This window comes from Chrysoperla carnea, chromosome 5 (genome assembly GCF_905475395.1).
Source record: "Chrysoperla carnea chromosome 5, inChrCarn1.1, whole genome shotgun sequence".
Lineage (NCBI taxonomy): Eukaryota > Metazoa > Arthropoda > Insecta > Neuroptera > Chrysopidae > Chrysoperla > Chrysoperla carnea.
The window spans coordinates 35,481,477-35,504,547 of NC_058341.1; the positions used below are offsets into that span (position 1 = coordinate 35,481,477).

Genomic DNA, 23,071 nt, shown 5'->3' on the forward strand with positions numbered 1-23,071 from the left:
GTATATATGGGAAAAATATAATTGTTCAATCAATTCTTCCTTATGATGATGCTAGATTTTATGGAATTTCATGGATTCCTTTTATACTCAGTTTACCAACGACCTATTCAAAGTGTAATGAGTATTGTAAATATTGAACGGAACTAAAATTACTTAATTAGAATATTTATAATGTTGTAATACTTGGCTAATGGTGTGTAAATTTATATAAATAAAATATAAATACAAAATCTGTGAATACCGTTTTCTTGTTTCAAATAAAACTTTAAATAATTAATATTATTTTAAGCTGACATTGCATCGGCTTTATTTTCTTTAGAAATTTTGAATACTATTACTGTGAAAATGTGAATACATTTTTTCATAGGACAATCGTTGGCTTCGAATGGAACAACGATAATACGCTTAATTTGGGATTCAGCGTAAAATAAATAGAAGTATATTAAGAAACCATAGTAACTTACAGCAAAACTGTTCAAATACATGAATGAACTGTCCAATACAAAATAACCTGCTCATTTAATGGGTTAATAATTCCATTAATCTATGCTTTTGTTTTTAAGATTTAGGTCTGCTTATGACCACCATGATGAATACTCATTTTTTGTTTTTCCAATAACTAGATTTTCCCAATTTTAGAATTGTCACTGATTTGTTAAATTTCAAGTTACGTTTGTTAAATTAAAATCATTAGCTAGATTAAACAGAATTAGTCCTTCTTAATAAATATAAAAAGGTAACTTATGGCATTGATTTGGTGGGAGCGCAGTTAACTGCATTAAACATATCTTTTTATAATAGAATTGAATTTATTTAGCGCCGCCACCAAAATTCTAAAATCTAAATAACATTTATTCTTGCTCTAGATTTTTCAATCGTTAATTCAATGTCGAGTTTTTATAAATTTCTTCAATGATAAAATATTTTCTTTTATTTACACTTTGTAGTTCTTTGTAGGCCATAGAAAATGTTTATTATTAAATCACTATAAATACAAATATTGTCGGAAGTTTTTAGTAATGCCGAAAATTTTGATTTTATTATCCTTATTTGATAGTAGACAAGAAAAGAAAGCAGATGTGTTACAAGCTAGAAAATTTTCCCAAAAGTAGATAATCATATTTCCAAGATAAAAAATCACCTTGTAGATCGAATATATAGATCATTGTGACGTTTGTCAGTCATTAACAATATGCAATTAATAGAAAATGAACTTTGTAATGTAATTGACATTATAATTTTCCACACAAGAGTTAAAATCATACACGAAAATTGACTAAATGTGGGTCAAGTGCATGCAATATTGCACGCCCCGTACTGGGTGATCTTTATTTTAAATTAGTGCAGCAAGGTACTCAAAAAAATAAATCAAATAATTTATTTTTAGGTTACAAGACTATCCTTTCAAATAATAAAAATCCTTAAGAACTTCCCATTGATTCGGTTTTTTGGACCTAACAGTATATACCTTCATTCTTTTAATTGACAGGAACGTTAAAAACGCAGAAAAATTCCATACCGTCTCACAAATTCACCTATCATCATTTCGTCGTCCAAATTGCAGATATTTCGAAAAAAGAAAATTGTGTTGTATGCAGGAACCTAACAAATTTCCTATTATTCCATTCAGTGAAATTCTTTTACCCCTTTTACTGCCTTCTCTAAAACATCAGTTAGAAAATGGGGCACTGGGGCCTTGCATCATCTTACAATCTAAATGATTTATAAAAAGAATTCAAAAATTAAATTACCTTTGATAATGAATCCTAATACATTGAGCGTTGTTTATACATGAAGTTCAGATATCCGAATAACAATTTGACAAGAAATATTTTGGAAACTTATCAAAAATTTCGTGGACTTTAATTGATAGTTAATAAAAGACTTTTATTAAAATAATTACATTAGTCAATAATCAACAATCAACCGTGTAACTAATGATAAAAACTAAAGTGAATTAAATAACAACAAGAAAATTTTCATTCTTAAGTGAATATTTTGTTTTCAAAATGGCTAAACTTGAAGAAGTTTTCAACAAAAAATACCAATTGTCATCAAGTGAAAATTTTGATGATTACATGAAAGCTGTTGGTGAGTTAACATTTATTTTCAAACTTCCATGGCATTTGATTTTTTAAGCAATTAGATACATTTTCCTGAACTTCCATTATCGCTAGTCATCCGCTTTTTGAGTTTGAGTTTGGCCATGATCGCCCATTGATAATAAAGAAAAATTTGTAACAGTAGAATTTAGCAGAATTTAATTTTTCTACAAGTAGCGCTTTCATCTACTGGCTAGAAAAATTAATAAATTAATTTGGGAAGTCAAAACATTTCATAGCATATTGACTTATTACTGAGAATATATAGAGTACTGCTTCCCAATTGGTTTCTTCTTTGGAATGTTTGAATTTCAACAACGAAAAAAAAAAAAAATTTCCAAAGGTTTAAACAAAAAAAATCGCATCTAATCTATTTATTTAGATCATGCTTTCACAATTTCGGAAATATTTCCAATAAAATAAAACTAAACCTTTTGTAAACATATTTTTAATAAACAATTGATATTTTTGACGATCACAAACATGCATATTAACTCGATCTTAGTCAAAAAAAAAACTCAATTTTCGTAAAAACGTTTATTTTGATAGTACAAATGTTGTTTCTTAAGTCACAAATGAAAATGAACTTAGATATCCAAGGCCAAAGGTCGCGAAAATCAGTTTTTTAATAATATTTCGTTTCCTTTGCCTTTAATCGTATTTACATTTATGATAAAATTGTAAAAGATAAAATTCTCTACAAATTTTGTCTGAAACCTTATTTATACGTTGGACTGGGTATACGTACCTAAGTACAGGGTCAATATTTATAAATATAAGGTATTCAATAATTAGTTATGTAGTATATACTTAATTATTCATTAAATACTACTTAAATAATTATTTAAAACCTTATATTTATAAATATTAACTCAGCATTAAAGTACCTTAAACTGAGCGCTCCATCTTCTGCGCTATCTATTTTAAAAACGGTTCAAGACACACACAAATTTTCAGCCAAAATTTATGGAAAATTTTGTCCTCTACAACTATTATAATAAATATAAATACGAATGAAGGCAACGGAAACGAGATATTATCAAAAAACTGATTTTTGTTAACTTTTGCCTTGAATATCTAAGGACGTGCACACGTGACCCATATGTGACTTTTGCATCATCTGAGATAATATTTTTACGATCAAAATAAAGGTTTGAACAAAATTTCAGCTTAATCCGTTAGATTCCGAGAGTCAACCCTAAGATGATTGGAGTAATATAGTTTTTGAGACATTTATTTTGAAACTAAATAAGCAATAAATTCCTATTCTAAAAAAACTCGACGTCTATGTTAAAATTAATTACAAAAAATGGATCAATAGTCGGGCAAATATTTCAGAATTGGTTATTTTTTTCTAGTTTAATAATAAACACTGTTTATATTTATCATAATATTTATTAGACCAGCATTCTACGGCGTTCGTATATCGAAAATTTTTTATCGAAAATTATTCACAATAATATTAAATGAAAAATGAAACAATCACAAACCGATTGCCAAATGATTTCAGCCACCCATTCTCCTAAACAAAATAACACTTAACGAAAATTTTTCGTTTCTAAAGTTGCATATGTTGCAGTTGCTATATAACGAATTGTTACGTTTTACTCTCAAAGTTTTTTATTTATTTATATAAACAAAAATTTTCAAATTTACCGGTTTCGCACTAAAAATTTCTATATTATGAGACTGATGGCGAATCCAAACCAAAGGAAACGGAAATACCATTGGATAGTAATTTGGTTAATGACTATCTCTTATGGATATTCTGATAAGTTCTGAAGATTTTTTACTTGAAAACTCTAAGGCTGTATATAGATCTATAAGTGAGTATTTTTCTAACACTTCTTCATGATAGACGTATATGCTTGAATTTTTAATTATCGTTACTCAAGTGTCAAATAAATTCTAAATGTATAAACAAGAATAAATTGGTAAAAGTTCTGCGATTCATTTTCTTCTGTTTATTAGCCGGTTCAGATTATTGACCATCAAATATTTAACTGAGAATAATAAAAGTAGCTTATCCAATTTATTTCGAAACATCGGCACCGCTTTATTCTAGACTTAGTACCTATTTATGATGAATATTGCCAAGTTCTTTTCACTAATAACACATAAGTAAATAGTATTTTAGATTATAGTTCAAAGTCTTAAGTCTAAATTTTATTTTAATTCATATTACTCTAGTTTTTCTTTTACAGATTATTTAATGATTCTTTTATTTATAAATGTAACAAAAATAGTAATATCTTATTTCGTAATACAAAAGAATAGTATTTTTAAAGAATAACTCTATTGGAAAAATAATTTTGTGATGCGATAACAGGAGGCATAAATGGAATATTTAAACTGGGTTTTAATAGGTGTTCAATAAAACGATATTGATTTATTTTTTTTAAACAAGTTAAAACAAACAATGGACTGAGTTAATTGTTAAAATACTCTGTATAGAGAGTGTTTCATGTCAGTGCTTGAATTATTATTTTTATGAATTAGAAAAGTTTAGAAATCAAACAAAAAAAATGAACATTTATTTGGTTTTCGAAAATTTTCGAAAGTATTTTCCAAAGTGTTTTGGAGAAAGTTTCACAAGACCATTAGTTGAAGCTACCTGCAAATTTTTAACTATCTATCTTTTTTAGTTTTGGACAAAATGGTAGCCAAAGTTTTGGCCTAATTTGCCCCTTACAGGTGAACAGTGACGATTACAAACTGGGCACATTTTCCAATTTATTGTTCATTAATGAGAAGTGAAGCTTTTGCAATCATATTTTCAATTTGAGTAATAATTTCGATCCCTTTTCGTTGCAGTTCTGTCATTTATTGGCTACTGAAAATACAAATCATCTCCTGACCAACTGCCGAAACTAATTTTATTCACACATCGTCATTATTAAAATAAATTAAAATTAATGATTAATTTCGTTGGTATCTTAATCAATATTCTTCTTATAATAAAAAAACTGTACCCCCTACTGAAAAAAAAACTTCAATGATTGTTGAACAATTCACTATTATATTTTAATGTATATTAGTAGTAAATAACAAATATAAAAAAAAACCCTTGGGCTTTTATATTCTAATTCATACTAATAAAAAGACATTTTAATATACCGGGTGTAACAAATGTTCGGGTTTACACCGCTCAATTTCCGGAATAAACGAATAAATTTTTATAAATATTGCGTTCAAAAGAGGAAATCGTATGAAAATCTTGAATATCAATTTCTTGAATATTCAAAATCTTGAATATTTGTATTTGTACGTCTTTTCATTCGATATGAAAAAGAAACAAGTGAAAACAAAGAATTGACTGAGTTAATTGTTGAAATACCATGTAGAGACAGTTTTGATGACTATCACATTATATACATATACATACACGTCAAATATACATAACTTATATTTCCATATAATACGTTCTATATGCAATTCGTGCCTAATTTGCACCCTGGCGGATAAACAGTGAAGTTTACGAGAAATGTTACAAACAAAAGTTGTGAATTTTTTTATAAGGAACATTTTTTATATTTAAACTTTTGTTCTATCTCTAACGGTTTACAAGATGGATCCTACGGGCCCAAGAGCCAATTGACCTATGTTGCTCATTTACAAATACGTAATCACTTTTTACGTCCTGAGTACGCTATAAAAATTTCAGATTGATATCTTTTTTCGTTTTTGAGTTATCATGTCCACAGTCGGACGGACGGACAGACAACCGGAAATGGACAAATTAGGTGATTTTATGAACTCATATACCAAAATTTTGTTGGTAGCATCAATACTTTTAAGCTTTACAAACTTGGGACTAAACTTAATATACTATGTATTTTTCATATACATGGTATAAAAATGCGTAATTTTTGAGTTACAGGCTCTACTCGACCTATATTTTCCAAATAGCATAAAAACTGTAAAGCCCATTTCAAGGCAGAATCAAGAAAAAGTCACCCATATCTGTCATTATAGCAGTGTCTTACTTCATCGTTTAACCACGTTTAATCATTTCACCTAACATATCGTTTTATTTACAAGAAGGTATAACATCCATTTTTGAATAGTGTCCTCTTTTGTTTGATATCTGTTTAAAATTTGACTTTCTTGATTACATACATAGGTGTATAACGTAGTAAAATGGCGGCTACTATTTGAAAGCTTTGAATTGAATTTTTAAATTTATTTTATTATTTTATGAACTAAACTAAAATTTTGCGACTGCTTTGCCTAAGCTCGAAATATATTATATATTATCTAAATAATATATTTTTACATAATTTCTCGTATAGGGTAAAGTACCTACCCTATAACCTATGTTATTAAATTCAGTGCCAACACCAAGTTCTTGGATTTGTTTCCACAAACTTACATTTTCATCTACCTTCATTGAATTACATATTGTTACACCCAGTAATATTGGTGCTGTTGTATTATTACAACGCACACTGGAATCAAACCATACTACATATATACCAAATACTACTAACTCAATTCAACTAGAATACAAAAAACTGGTCGCAGTGGTAGTTGTATTACAAGCACCGGTTTCACATTCTCTCCTTCGTTATAATATCAGCGTCGCGTCGTGTTTTCATCCAGTCCATCCAACGCGTTCTTTCATAATATTCAGTATTACTCTAAATATCACGAGATTAACATCAAATAAAACACCGGTGTTTCTTCTAAAAATTTATTAAGTTGTCAAAAAACTAAATTTTAAATAAAAATGGCATCATTAGAAGCAGTTTTAAATAAAAAATACAAATTATCATCCAGTGAAAATTTTGATGATTTTATGAAACAGCTCGGTGAGTTTCCTATTTTTTTTTTTGGCATTATACGCATGCTCTATATATATGAATTTAAATTTTAAAAAGTATTTTATTTTATCAATTTTGAAAAAAAATATAATCCAAGTAATACCCTTTTTTTTTGTTTACATAGTTCATTAAACTTTGAATTGTTTGATTATTGATTGCCAAAAAATGTTTGTAAGGTTAAGGTCATTTAATTTTTATTCATGGTTTTTTTAAATTATATTTTTTATTTATTGTTTAACATAATTTTTAACCGATACATGTGTTTGTTGCATAATTATGTTGCATAATAACCATCAAAAGGGGACATTAAAATGTTTAAAATGTTGTAAATAATCTCAAAAATTTTACGTTAAAAATATTTAAATTGTTGTTATGGTAATTTATTCGAAAATGAAATAATTTAAAATGTGATATCCACGTGGGAACCAAAAATTATTAACATTAAGTGTTAGCTGTTATCTGCCCGCATCACTTGAATTTTATTTATTATTTAAATAATGGAGTAAAACACAAATGGCGCCAAAAAATGAGTGCATATACTTAATTTACCATGGGCTGCATTTATAATATCTCAAATACTACAAGTTCTTCGAATGCTACTCTATACTAATCAATATATGCTGTAATAAATATACACACACCCTTACCTCTGCACAAAATCACAACCACCTATTGCTATGAATCATGTTTAATGACATGGGCCTTGGTGTACAGTAATCCTGGGTTTTCTTTTGATGATAAAAAAGATTAATGAAAGTATCTATGCATTGATGGTGGAAGCGACAGGAAGACAATGCAGTTTATAGTAGAATATACTTATTTATTTACTTTGAGCATAAAGTAACTCTGCAAGTTTGCATTATTCCTCATGAAATACAATTATTCCGTGACATAGTACCTTTTTTTTGTTAACTGATTAATACACACTTGAAACTTCGTGAATAGTAATTTTGGCGAGTCTACCAAACTTTCTATGACTTTTTTCGAAAGTGTTGTGTTTTTAAATGAGCATGATAGGGTCAAACACTATGACCACTTGATAACAATAATAATTATTAAACAGTATAATATTTTGTCCGTCAAAAATATTGCACCAATGACCTTGCCTACCGCCTCGAACAAGCCTAACTTAAGTATTTTTGTTTTTAATACATACATATGGTTCACTAATTTGAAAATGCGCAGCTCTTTTGAAAAAAGTCGTAAAGAGAAAGTTTGGTAGACTGCTCAAAAGTAAATCTCTCACGAAGTTTCAAGTATGTATTGATCATTTAACTAAAAAAGTAACACTGAGTGTAACTTTTTCGGGTACGTTTCTTACGAAATATTAAAACAATGGATGTTAGATAATTATTAAATATACATGAAACAAGAAATTTTTTAAATTAAGATAATTACCTGTTTACTATTTTACAAAGTTTTTTGCTCTTTTGAATTTATTCAATAGAGATTATTATTGTTCATGTGTTTCTTAGGTAACCGACTTTTTTTTCTGATTCGGTAGATAATTATGTATTGAATGAAATAAATATTACCGGGTGTCTTAACAATTACAATCATGAAACCCGCGAAAATTCGAATGTAAAATATTTGGCTGATCACTTATCCTGTACATTTTCTCGAAATTAGTTTGAATTTTATGCCATATTATTTTAACATTTTTCGATAACCTACAGTTAATCGCCAATCTGGAACATAGTCAAGAAAAAGTACTAGTTGCAAGAAAACATGGTAGCAAGTAAATATGTTCTTGATTCTAGAAAATTTTTACTTGCTATACTTATTTTCTTAAATTAACAATTGAAATCGTTGACTCAAGAAATATTAACTTGTTATTTTTATTGTGTAGGAAATATTATTAATTTTAGTTCGATTTATTTTATTCTTGTGTCAATATTGCTAACCGAACTAGCATAGAATGTGTGAATTGATTTAATCGGGGTATATCTTAGTCAAATTCGTTAAATAACCTGTTAACTATTATCTATATTTTTTAAAGTAGCTATGGTAGTATAGTGCACCATTTTCATTTTTTGCTTCAAACTAACGTCTTCATAATAGTTAAATGTATTCAGTACCTCCATCGTATTTTAGTTTTATAAATCATGTTTATCTTTTTAAAATTGTGTTTAAAACGGCTATTGAAGCATCTACACAGCCTGGAAATCCCAAGAAGAGAAGTATAAGATTTACATTATTGATTGATTCAATTCATTGATGAATTGATTCAATTCATAAAATTCACGGCCACTCAGTATCTTTTTTTTTTTCATTATTACATTAAAGTTATTTTGAAAAAAAAATAACTCAAATTTTTTTGTTTTCGATATTTTAAAAATTGAATTAGTTTTTTTTTATATAATAAAATAACATTTTATAATAAAAATAATAATTTTATTTTACGTGTCATTAACTATATTTTTCAATATTTTAAAAAATTCAACTTTCAAGGTTTTTGAAATATATTGTTCAGTAACTAATGTGTTGTATGTTGGAATGCTGTTTTAAACTATAGCCAGGGTTGCCGAATCTCATGATTTAAGAGGTCGATATCATGCTTGTTTATCCATTCTACCGACTTATCGCTTTTTTTCTAAAAGAATCCAAACTAAATTTCATCTGAATCCCTATATATTCACATCTATGAATGTATCGGCTATAACGACTATCGATTATAACGACCATAAATATGGGTCACTTAAATGTTGTTATAAGCGATTTTAACTATATAGTGATATTTTATTGATTATTTAAGGGTTTTCTTCATATTCGATTCTTAGCTATAACTTAGAATAGAAATACTCAACTTATCATTAAATGACCCCGATTTTCGTATTTTTTTGGATCAAAATTACGCTATTCTCTATATAACAAGTTTTATTAAACTCTGAAATGAAAAGTTGTTTGTAATATTTTTTAAAGAGAAAATATTTTCTTTTTTTAAGAAAATTGCAAAGAATCGACAAAAATCAACTTTCATCTGCAATTTCGATAAGTCAGTGTACATTTTGGGTTCAATTTCTCGATTGAACTAGTTTTGACCCAAAAAAGAACAAAATCGGGTTTATTTTACGATTACATGCATAATGTCTGAAATATAGTTCACCCAGAAAATTTAAGAATAAACATCATCTGAATCGTCATCATCATCATGATGTCTTCGAAATCATCTGAATCGGATTCTGAATTCATAAAAAACCTCCATTTTGAGAAAGAAATCTATGGAAACTGAGAAAGAAATCTATGGTTTTTTTTAATATATCTCAATTGAAAAGTATCATGGGGGAAAAATCAGAGAAATATAATTCTAAAGAAAATAGGGAATAAGCTCTACTTTAGAAAGAATTCAGGAAATTCAATTTCAGTTGAATTTTATCAAAGTAATCAAAATGAACAGATTTCCGGTGATACAAAACCACAAGAATGGTCTTAATAAATATATACTCAGTAGATTATCGAACGAAACCATATAAGAAATAAAATAAAATAAGCAAATAGTGCACAAGAAATTCTACTTGTTTTTTGCACTCCCCATATATATTTTTTGTGTATTTCCTTTTGATTCATTTATTTTAACCCTCTAGTTCGTGTCTTAAATTACATAGTAAAATCAATAAAACTGCATTTACCTTTAACACTGAATATTAGTGTTAAAATTACATGTTTTGAAAAATACGAACCATATAGTTAAAATGTTAGCCGTCCCACTGTTTTGTTGTTTGGTGCTAGTTGATAAATCTAAAATAAACAATTTGAATACTTTGTATTTATTTTATTACATAAATTGTTATTATTTTTATCAAAAATTACATTGTAATTATTTTAAAATTATTTACCTGCATAGGTATAAAACTAGTGTGCATTTTGAGTCATTTTTAGAGAGCTGCCCTATTTAGCACACTTATATATTATTATGGTATGTTGACATGTTTCAATGTAACGAGATTTTCACCCACTTCAAAACGTGGAATTGAGTTGAATCTTCACACACTTAACAAGGATCAGGATCTTCAGGAAGAACTTTTTTCTATACCAGAAAACAAAGTTGAACTAAAAAGTTGAAAATAAAAAATAGTTTAAAAAAAAATAAAAAAACACGCTTTTGTAACCAGCTAAAATAAAAAGTAGAAAATAATTTCTATAAGTTAAAAAAAAATTGAATGATTTTCAGATGTATTTTTTTAACTTATAGATATTATTTTCTACTTTTTAGTTCAGCTGGTTTCAAAAGCGTATTTTTTAATCATTATTTTTAAGTTTTAGAAATATGTGCTTACTTTAATAAGAAGACAATAGACTCTTCGGTACTGTAGACTTTGGTCTGACTTTAAACAAAGCGTCTGACACTTTTTAGGAACACCGCTTTGTTTATTGTCGAACCAAAGTCCACAGGGTATTGGGCAGCCGATTACCATCTAAGGAGGGCAAGAAAAAAGCATATACATATTTATTTGCGGGGCAATTTAATATTTCTCTGATGTAGAACTGAAAAAGGGCAGCTCAGTTGTAGGAATACTAAGGATTACGTCCACTCAAATTTTGCAAACAAGACTTGTTGCAAATAAGTCAAAAACATACACGCTAGCTTTATATCTAACTTAGTTGCACCGGAATTATGAAATGCAAAACTTGTGTAAACTTGTGTAAATCATATCCCTAGAAATGATACAAGTATCCACTAAGCATCCTGCAGGAGTACCTTTTGTAATATTAAATAGAGGCAGAAACGTATTTTGGATTCTGCAAGAGATGATATATCTCGCTCTCAAAATATGCTCCTAATTTATTATTTATCTTATTGCCGAAATTATTATTAATCTGTTGAAATCAGATTATCTAAGGAATAGCGACGGGAAACCAATATAGCATTACATATTTTATTTGTTAATAAAAATACACCTTTTGTGTGAGGCCAGAATGACTTCCTGTTTTGCTTCTAATTTTTTAAAATCATGTTGAATTATTTGTGTGAATATTTTCAAACAGTTTCAAAGTATATATTTTTTTGTATTTTTTAGCCATGTTCGTTATTTTTATATAAATGTGAGATATGAATAATTAATTATATTGATATTGTTTTTATTTAAAATCGAACTATATAAATTATTAACAACTTTCCATATTTGACTGGCATATTGCATGTTAAACGCACATAATGTATTGACATTAATTTTCCTTGGAAAATATGTTTGAAACGTGTTAAATTTGTTACTAAATTATTTCCATTATCTATAATTTTATATAAAGTACAGTGAAATCGAATTATAAAGTATATACATAACCAAGTTGCTCTGGGAGTTAAAATAACTCCAGATACTTTTTAAAGAAATTGACCGTCTTTGCATGCCAGTAAAAAATGTCCACTTAAAGTATAGGAGTAAATTTTCACACTTTTGAAATGATTGAGCATCGTGATTGGACTTCAGGTTTTGAGCGGCTTTGGACTCAGATATTCATCCCATGGGCGATAAAAAGACTAATTTTAGTGTGATTCTGTATTACCTACACAAAGTCTTTTAGGTCTCATGAATGTTAAAATGGCAAAACATACTATTCACAAATGCAGTGTCAGTATCAGGAATCACATTGGCTTCCATTCAAAATACCCAGTCCATAAATCGTTTTCACACCTCATGTATACTTTATTTCATTAATATTGATCTCGAAATTTTCAAAATTACAAACCATAAAAGTAAAGAAGGATCGGACTTAAAAACCTGCAAAGAAAATATTATCTAAGTTACTCTGCTTCTGAAAATAATAGTTTTGGCACATCCTATATATGAGCAAGCGTAAATGAATTCATTATAAGGTGATGCAATTTTATTACCTATATTAATACCTAGATTAACCTGATTGCACTAATTTAGCTTATAAATTTTGTAACACATTGTAAGTTGTTAGAGCATATATATTGAAATTTTATGAAATAATTTTCATTTAATACCCTTACCATTTTAATGCGGGTATAACAGTTATTATTAATTTTTAATTTGTAGTATGTAGAACTATAAAAAAAACTTTTATGCTGCAATGGAACAAAAAATATTCAAGGCTAAATTAATTCAATTTTATCTTTATAAAGTGTTCAAGTTTTTAAATAAAAAAAAAGTTTAAATTTGAATATTCATTAAGTTCATGAGAAATAATTCAAAACAATGCACACTTAATCGTCCTTGTACAAAGATATACTTCCATTTTCCTTATATCACCATATTCTTTATTTCTAGTTAGGGTTCGAATTCCTTTCATTTTGATTTTTGTTGTTTGTATTTTTGTTTAATTTTTTTTCTAACTTAACGTGCTAATTTGTATAAGTGTTAATTTTTATATACACTAAACACGGAAATAATAATCAAGCAGTAGACATATTTTGCTGATTTAATTTAAATATTTTTGTACTTGAATTTTCTGTTTATTGTTATTTATTTTAATAATAAATATTCAACATAACCTTACGAATCAAGTCCCAATAAAAACTAGCCTCTACCATATTTTTTGATATTTAGAGGTAGTTATAGCTCGTTTCGTTCCTTAACTAATTTGAAAATACATTTAAGCATTAAAAGCCTTCTTAATGTAAGAACTTAGTATAAGTACACAAATCCATCTTAACGTTGGCTTGAGAGTCTTCCAATTCGAATATTATAAAAATTTGCACGAAGAAGAAAAAGGCTTGAATTTCCTCGATAATTCATGATGAGCTCATCTAGACCCGGATCTACCATTATGTGAGATATATTGTATAATAATTGTATCTAATCATAAAAATATCTTTTTATTTTATCACTTAACTCGTGAGTTTTATGAGGAAAACAATTATCATTTAAATAAATGGCTATCAATGTATAATAAAAAGTGCATTTAAAAATGGAAAATATCAATGGTTTTCATTTCATGGAAATACAATTCATAATCATAAATTATAACTCAACTAGTTTTTATACCCTGTTTATGTGAAATCTATCAAGGTATATTAAATTTAATCTCAAGTTTGTAACGCTTCGAAATATTGATGCTACAAACAAAACTTTTGTAAAGGAGTCCAAAAAATCATTTAATTAATGCCTATCCGTTTGTCTATCTATCCATCGCGTTGGCTATCATGATAACCAAAAAAGAGATATCAAGCAGAAAATTTTTAAAGCTTGTTCAGGCGTCAATTGGGTAAATAGTTAGTAGGATTCGTCATTTAACCGTAAAAGATAGAATAAAATACCCTCTAAAATTAAATTAGTGAAATTTTCACTAATTCAGCTAGTGAAATTTTTTTCACTGTAAAATTAGTGATTTTACTAGATTAATCAGTGAAACATTCACTATCTCAATTAGTGATTTCAATTTTCACTAATTCAATAGTAGTTTTCATCAATTAGCAGTTGCTTTGTCACTAATTGTATTAGTCAGTTTAGAATTCACTAATTATGCAGTTATTTTTACTTTTTTATCAGTGATTTTATGACTAATTGCATTGATGGCTTTGATTTTCACTAATTTATCAGTGAAAAGTTCCCCCTTTTTATTTAAAGTATGCTCTTTATTTACTTGTACGAACGGAGACATATAACAAACTTGTATGAACCAAGACATAACAGTATAATAAAAGAATATTTTAGTTTTATGACCTATGATTCTTTCATTACTTCAACAGTTTCAAATGATCTTTCGTGCAAAGAAGACTGTCAAACTTTGATTTAAAAATTTTGATCCAGGTTAAGTGAAGATTTTTCTCTTGTAATTAGTTACATTGCAATGTTTTAATTATAGCACCGGCACACATAAAAAAGTAAGTGGAATATGCATTTGACCGGACCTAATGTGATTTTTCAAAGTTTTTGGTTCTAAACACGTACTTTATGTATACAAAAATACAAGAAAAGTAAGTAAGTAAGTAAGTAAGTAAACGTAAGTTCTACTCTTTTTAAGTTTATAATAGTAAAATATAAATTTTTTAATCCAATAGTTTTTTTATATGTTTCTAGGAAGGGAGGAATTTGAAAAAATTTTTCCGAAGAAGTAACTGCGAACTCCAAAGAAAACATTCAACCCTACATAATAATAGAATCGGGACAATCTGGAAATAGTTCATTTATTCAAGGCGATGGAAGTAGGCAAAAAACTGGAACCAATATTTGCATTTGATTGACTATACAGATGTTATTATGTATTATATTTGGAGTATCCAGAGGAATTAATGAATTTTTATAATTTAATCGATTATTTTATTTTTAAAATGGGAGTAAAACCCAAAAATATTGTATCAGCTATTCATATAACTATATAATTCATTAAAATCAATAATGAAATTCATAATAGTTTTAACATAAGTTCTAACAATGAAAAATGTACTTTTACAGTAACCGATAACTTTCTTCTAGTGCTTCAACTAGAAAATTTATAATATATGATGAACAAAGACAATAAAATTTTTATTAAATGAACATATTTTTTTCTTTTCCTAATAAAAAATTATTTTACTTACAAGTACCCAATTGAATAGAATAGTATTTTTAACTGATAAATTAGTGAATTTTGCTAATTCACAACAATAAAAGAATTAGTAAATTCTGTTAATTCAATTGGCGATTTTCACTAATAGACCGTTTGATGTAACTAATGGATTAGTGAAAAGTACTGTCACCATTAAATTAGTTATTTTCACTCACAAATTAGTGATTTAAATTTTCACTTATAAATTAGTGAAATATATTTCTATTTATCAATTAGTGAATCTTATTTTCACTGATGAATTAGTGATTTCTTTTTTCACTGAATCATTCAGTGAATTTTCACTAATTCTAAGTTGCTGGATTTCAATTAAAAAAATTAGTGAAATTTCACTGTGAATTAGTGAAATTTCACTAATTTAATTTTAGAGAGTAGAATAAAAATCTTCCTTACAAAAAATAAACAACTTTTGTTTTAAACATTTTTTCGAGTTTCTGTAAGGGTGCAGATTAGAGCTCTTTTGTTAAAAGCTATACAAGATAGAAGAAAATTTACAATTTGTACGTAGCTTTAAATAGTAAGTCTATTGATTCTTATTTCAAACCACACCTATCTTACATAAATTAGTATCTTTAACCTTTTTTGGAACTTTAATCTTTAGGCAACGATTCTCGCCAATTTTTAACCCCGAACCAAAAAAAGGGGTGTTTATAAGTTTGACATCTATGTGAATTTGCCTGTGGCATCGTAACGCCTGAACAGATGAACCGATTTGGATTTTTTAGTTTCGTTTGAAAAGTAATTTAAAGGAGAGTGTTCTTGGCTATAAGTTTCAAGTGCGAGTTCACGGTTCCGCACCTGGAACAGCTAAAAAATATTCGATGATCCTCAAAATCGGTTCAGTTTGAAGAAAGAAGAAAGTAATTTAATAGAGAGTGTTCTTAAATACGTTTTAAGTGCGAGTTTAGGAATCCGAACCCGAAAAATTTATCGGGGGTTTTTAAAATTTTGTAAATTTCACTTGTTTAGGAATTTTTAAAATATCCTCTTCTAAATATATTTATATAGAAACACATAGCAGTAAGCCTGTAAGTAAGTGTTCTGAAAAAAACGAGTCTGTAAATATTCTTTCCCAATTCGAAAAACTGTATTTCCTCTGTTTGAATCCATTTGGAATATTCTATCTATAACATCCCGTATAACTTACAATGAAGTCATGGTCGCATATTTGTTCCCTAACATGTATGTGCGCAGATACATAATTATAATTTTGATACACACTGAGAGAGATCAATGAATTGTACGCATCACGTTATTATTATATAACACCATACACAGATACAAATTGTATACGATAAGTTACGTCAGTCACTGTCATTTATATATATCGTACTAGAGCTGGGAGACAATCATGGGGGAACAGAAATATGTAACGATACATTTTTTGTTGTTGTTGACTGATAAACATGGTGATGTTTCTTGACAATCTTGTTATTATGAACTAATAATCAACTTTGTGAAATCTGTTAAGGTAGCCAAGACAAGTTCTGCAGGAACAACTTGTTATATATTACTTAGATTCGATATAAAAACTTCAAAATCTTAGAATTATATAATTTTTAATTCGATTAGATTTTTTTTTTTAAATTTCTTAAAAAAATTTTGCTTATTTTTAATCGAGGTAATAGAGGTAATAGTGATAGTGATGAGCGAGACCAAGACCAAACCGAGACTGTATTTGACAATCTTTGTTTAACTTATTTAGTGTAATAGATTTAGCATCTTTGGTTCAGTCACTGGTTTTGGGCTTGCAAGTCTTATTTGGTCTTACATATGTGTAAGAGTAAGATCATAGTTCAACAGCAAGTATGCTAGACAGAAGCAGTTAATTACAACAGAATCAAGGCCAATGTTTAAGGCACCTAGAAAAGTTTATGCCTAAGTATGTAAGGCAAAGACAGTCAAATTAGCTTTTTTCATCACTAAATAGTGATAAGCTCATCTCTAAAGCTTAGCTCATCACTAAATAGTGATAGTATAGTGGGAAGGCAGAAGGCCAGTATGCAGCTCGTTTGAAAACATTCAGTAACCTTTAATTAATTTAACGCAGGATACAACTCTACTCCAGATAAAGTAACTAATTACCTTCAGTTTCCCGATATGAGCGAGCCGAAGGAAAATCTGTAGCCTGTATCCTCCAACTTCGCGGGGAATAAATACTTTTTGAGTCTAGAGATTTATATAATCTGTCAATGACCTTAGTTGGTCGTCCTTGCATGTAGTATTGTACTCGCTTGTCGTTTTATTTAACTTGCCTGCAGCCCGTTGTATTTTTACGTTTCTTGTTCATAAAACAAACGCATACCGAAAAGTACTACACTGGCATAGTGGTTTGCAGTTCAATGTTTTAAACTTATTTTAAGAGCGAGCTCCATTAATTCTCCAGCAAAGGCAAAACTTCTGAAAATACTACCGAATGGGCACACAATTAAAAGTAATTATTGGAATTCTACAGGAATTAATTCTCTTAGAATCGGAATCCTATTTGTCTAAATTTCGTCAACATCTTACTTTCGAATATAGTCTTCCAAGAGGTTATTACTGTTTCCCAATTTACGGAAGTATTGCACAGAAAAATTGGACTCGGTTTAAGCCTTATAGTTATTTTTCTAAACTGGAAGAGTTACTTTTTAGTAGTGGCTTGGTTAGCTTAGCTGGCACCAAATTTTGTCAGAATAAAGTATGTAATCTGAATACTTTCCTTCCTCTCAAACTTGTTGTTGTTCATTCATTACCGTAAAAATGTTTTTACGCGTTTTTGTTGTTTATAAAAAATTTACATATAGCTTGATAAATTCTTATTCTTCTTTACAAAAATGCCAGTTCACGTGTCCGATTGAGATCCATTCAAGCTGAACGAAAATTCGGAAAAAAAAATTTATCTAAATTTTTAAGCAAAAATTTCAGTTTTTACGGGAAAAAATTTCTTTACTGAATTACTTTTAATTGAGATAGGTTTACGTTGTTTGGTAAACTTATATTTGGTAAATCAATGCCATGGCAGCCTAACGAAATAGACGGAAAAGTTGTATTATATTGCTAAGGGTTCCTTGAATAAAGTTATTAGTAACAGAATCACTATTATTATGTAAAATATATCGAGAATAACTATTCTTTATTGGACTTCGAGGCAGATTTATTGAATCACGCCACTATATGGGCGAACCAATAGCTTTACAGTATTATTCTATTGAACATAGTATGTTGTTTTTAACTCGGTAAGGTTATATTGGCTGTTCACGAAGGACACACTTAGGCTATTGAGTCCATTGTGATACCATATGTGTTTTACTACCTTTTCCGCTGATAATTTCATTTATCAGCTCCTCAATTATTTTCAAAGGCTGAGTACACGTTCATACATATACCATGCACTACACAGCTATTAATTAAAATAATATTTGTTGTGACGGCTGGAATCAAACCCGTTACCCTAGATCTAAATTAACCCGCCATCTAAATTGTTATTTTTAGAGTCGTCTAAAAAAGGGGTTCAAAATTAGAATAATTCATTACCATGGTATGGCTTTAAAAAAATCAAAATCGGAGTTCAGTTGTTTAGGAGCTGCGATGCCACAAACGAATCAATAGGATTTAATTTTATCTCGATTGTTTCTTAATTTAATATTATCATTAGCTATTTGTTTTATAAAACTTCTATTTTTTTTAAAACTTTGCTCTTTTGATTTACTAATGAATGAAGTTTGTCGGCAATTTGACCTTCGAGAACCTGATTTTCTAAATAAATTCAAGTTCAAACCTGTAAGGCTAGTAATTATAGTAATGCTTATGAAATAAAAACTGACTATACGAGAAAAATAAATAAAATCATAATTTATTGTTATGAATTTTCATTTAAATGCTCACTTATTTTATATAAAAAAGGATTTCTTGAACTAAGAAATTTTTTCTGGAACCAAGTATTCAAAATGAAGACAAATTTAGTTTAATTTTTCCGTAGTTCCATTCATGAAAAAATCGTTATTGAAAGCTATTGTCGTAAAGCCAGGGGAAATAACTACAGCTCCAAATTTTGGGTTTTGCATTCCAAAATATATATAAAAGAAAGAAAGCTGAAAATTTGTAGATATTCGATTTATTGGATCCATACGAAATCGATCCAATAAAAAAAAATTTTCCGTTGTGAATGCGATTTTTGGAATTATATCTCAAAATGAATTTTTGCGTATACAAGTTTGTCTCCCAAGTCAAAACTTCTTTCCAAAATTCAAGTTAATAAATGGAACGTATAATTACCGTAAAATCACAAAATTAACATTAGTGAACAAAATTACAGAATTTCTTTATGGTTCTGCATTTTTTTCACACAAATTTATAACATAAATAAACTTTTTTATAAATTATTATCAATTATCATAATTTACGCCTACCATAGTAAATAATCATAATGAAGTATAGTTCCATGTGATTCCGTTGCTGTAGTACAAATTATCTCATACAGAAAATTGTTAACATAATATTTATTAGGCAAGGTTATAATGAGGTCACCATTGGAATTACTAATAGATTTTTGACCGGAAAATTTTAATTTTGTACTTTTTCAAAAATTTATTTCCACAAACAGAATATCTCAATGACAAAATATTTTTTTGAGTTCCTGATTTCGATCAGGGATTGCGGTCTCTAATTCTTTAGTTTTTTTAGTGTATATATTTTTACTTCTTTCGATATTGTTTTAAATTTCTTGTAGTTATCAAATCTGATCGAATCGGCTGCCTTTTTTTGAGGTACGGAACTCTTCAAATTAGCCATATGTACTGAAAATTTATTTTAAATTTTTAAAAGTTCAAGGTGATCTCCAGAAATCAAAACCTGTTGGTAAAATTTGGTGGTATAATACAAAAGACTTTCAGAAAAAATATTTTTGAATTTTACTTTATAAATTTAAAAAAAAAAAGACTTTAAGCATTTAAGAAAATATACAATCAATATTATAAAATAGCTTATCAGATAATTGAGAATAGATTCATTTATGCATAACTAATTATATAGAGAAGGTTGTAATAACCTGCATATATATAATGATAACAAGTGAAAACAAACAATTGACTGAAGTAATTGTTGAAATACCATGTATATGCAGTGTTGATTACTCTGTCACATTACACACACATACATGTCACACATATATTAATGATGTACCCATTTAAAACGACAATTTGCGCATAATATGCGATATCACAGTAATGTTTACGAAAAAATGTTTCAAACAAAAGTTGTTTATTATTTATAAGAAACATTTTTTACATTTAAATTTTTGTTCTATCTCTAACGGTTTACAAAATGAGTACTACGCACCCAAGATCTAATTGACCTATGTTGCTCGTTTACGAACTCGACCTCACTTTTTGCGTCCTCAGCACGCTATAAATTTCAGCTTGATATCTCTTTTCGTTTTTGAGTAATCGCGATGACATGCGACAGGCGATAGACAGATAGGCAACCAAAAATGGACTAATTAGGTTATTTTATGAACACCTATACCAAAATTTTGTTCATAGCATCAATATTTTTAAGCGTTACAAACTTGGGACTAAACTTAATATACCTAGGTATATTTCATATACATGGTATAAAAACTAAAAACAACCCAAAGTAATAAAAATTTTAGAAGGTAATATAATAATGCTAACAAGTGTAATATTCCGTATTGTAGAAAAACATTAAAAATGATTTTTAATTTTAACGTAGTTAAAGCTGGTTATACGCATAGAAAATTTACTAAAAGCCAACAAATTCCTATTCAATATGATTTTCGAATTTGTATTTTTTCACTTGAGTGATAATGCAAATCTAAACCATAATAATTGATTTATATAATACAGTCAATTTGCAATTTTGGTATCTACATAGTGAAAAAAAACTGAATTTGGCATATTCGACAGGCTTCCGGAAGTTATTTTGTAGATAGCCATTAGAGTTTCTAGATTATTTCCTGTACAATGTTTATACTGAAAAATTCGAAATAAATACCCATTAAGTCAAAAGAAAATGCATGCGCGAAAGAAATTTCGTAGTTGAAATACCTCCTACTAAATCGTGGATTGCTAAGTACTTACAGTTATTTATAAAATTCTAAATAACTAATAATAACTTGCGTATTAAAATAATAGATGTCAATAGACGAACGACACACGATCAAATTAACAAATACGTAACAAAATCATAAATTTTAATAAATAATAATCATAATTATATTATTATTATTATTATTTTATTTCCAAGGGCCTCATTTCATTCAAAACTATTACTCATCTTGCTAATAAAATAAATGAAAAATCATGATAATAAAATAAATGTTCTTCTTTTAGTAAAATTTTTCAATTGAAGTTAATTAGCTTTAGCTCTAATATATCATAAATATTTGTTGTTTGAATTTGACTTCAAACTGACTTCAAACAAAGATGTAGACATTCTCAATACGATTGTTTTTAGTTTTAAAGAAAAATTTTTTTATTTAGTTGCTAACGTAAACCTATTTCAAAAAGCTCACTAAAACTAGTGTAATGTTTTTTAGAAATACTTTTTTTAAATAATTTTTTCGTGTTGACTTTTATGATAATTGATATCGATACATAGTTTAATTAATTTTCTTACTATTGATTCTATTTGCTATAAAAAAGTTAAATAACCTACATATAGTAAATACATTATTTTTCATAAATACAACATTCCAATTGGATGATGTAATAGAACGCTTTTATTTATATATATTTTTTAAATTTTTTTAATTAAGGTTGTAATTCAAACTGAAAAAAAAAAAACTATATTTTGGTCTAATGTTTGAGGTGAAAAACGACCAAACTCTCAGAATCGTTATGTTTTTGCAATATATAGGGTGATTTTTTAAAAAGTTTTCAGCTATTTTTTTCAAAAACGAATTAAAGTATAAAAAACAGTAAAATACGAATCTTCTTATTTTCGGGGAATGCAAAAATGTGTGTAGTTTTATTTTCTGAGGGCCCCTTCCGAGTTACACCGGGGTAAATTTTATTTTTTGAAATAGCACTGCATCCTTTTTGAAGAAGTCTATTTGTCCTTTTTGCCACATGGTTTCAGGTATTTTCAGATTTAAAAGTTTCTATCAAGAAAATCTATAGCCTACAAAATTTTCCTACAAAATGTAGGTATACTGTTTAATTTCTACAGTTTTACCCTGAAAAACAGTAAAATCAAGAACTGATAATTCATGTATAGGAAAAAAAATTTTTGAGGTAAAATGAATTAGAATCTGCCAAGAAAATAGATAAATTAATTAAAGAAAAAAACGTTGGCCACCCTTTGACCCGGAAAAAATCATTGAAATAAGTTTTTAGAAAATCACCATGTATAGAAAAAGTTACTTCATTTTTTGAAAGTAATTGACTTAAATGATCAGTTTTACCTTCACAATAATTTTTTTTAGTCTAAAATTACTGTTATTAGTGTATTATTAAACTTATTATTAAGATTATAGTATTTTTGTATTTCGAAATCCGAATTTACACGAATGTTCGGAAAATCGGCGGCACAATATAGTGAAACATGTTTACATAATTATTAAGTATCATCGTTTTGCTTTTAAAATGAAAAAGAATTAATATGCGAGAAAAAAATGTAAATCAAGGTACAAATAAC

At 27.8% G+C, this 23,071-nt stretch overlaps 1 protein-coding gene across 2 annotated transcripts in view; it reads left to right on the top strand.

The window, feature by feature from the left end:
- Nucleotides 1-1,963: 1,963 nt before the first annotated feature.
- LOC123299731 (probable fatty acid-binding protein) overlaps nucleotides 1,964-23,071 on the top strand; it is a 37,279-nt gene continuing 16,171 nt past the window's right edge. The window contains exon 1 of one of the 2 annotated variants that reach the window (XM_044882053.1): nucleotides 1,964-2,091. In XM_044882053.1, coding sequence (XP_044737988.1) covers nucleotides 2,010-2,091 — 82 coding nt within the window. In that variant the 5' untranslated portion in view covers nucleotides 1,964-2,009. Of the gene's footprint in view, nucleotides 2,092-6,606; nucleotides 6,914-23,071 lie in introns of those variants that run through there. The other variant, XM_044882054.1, reaches the window with a different exon arrangement.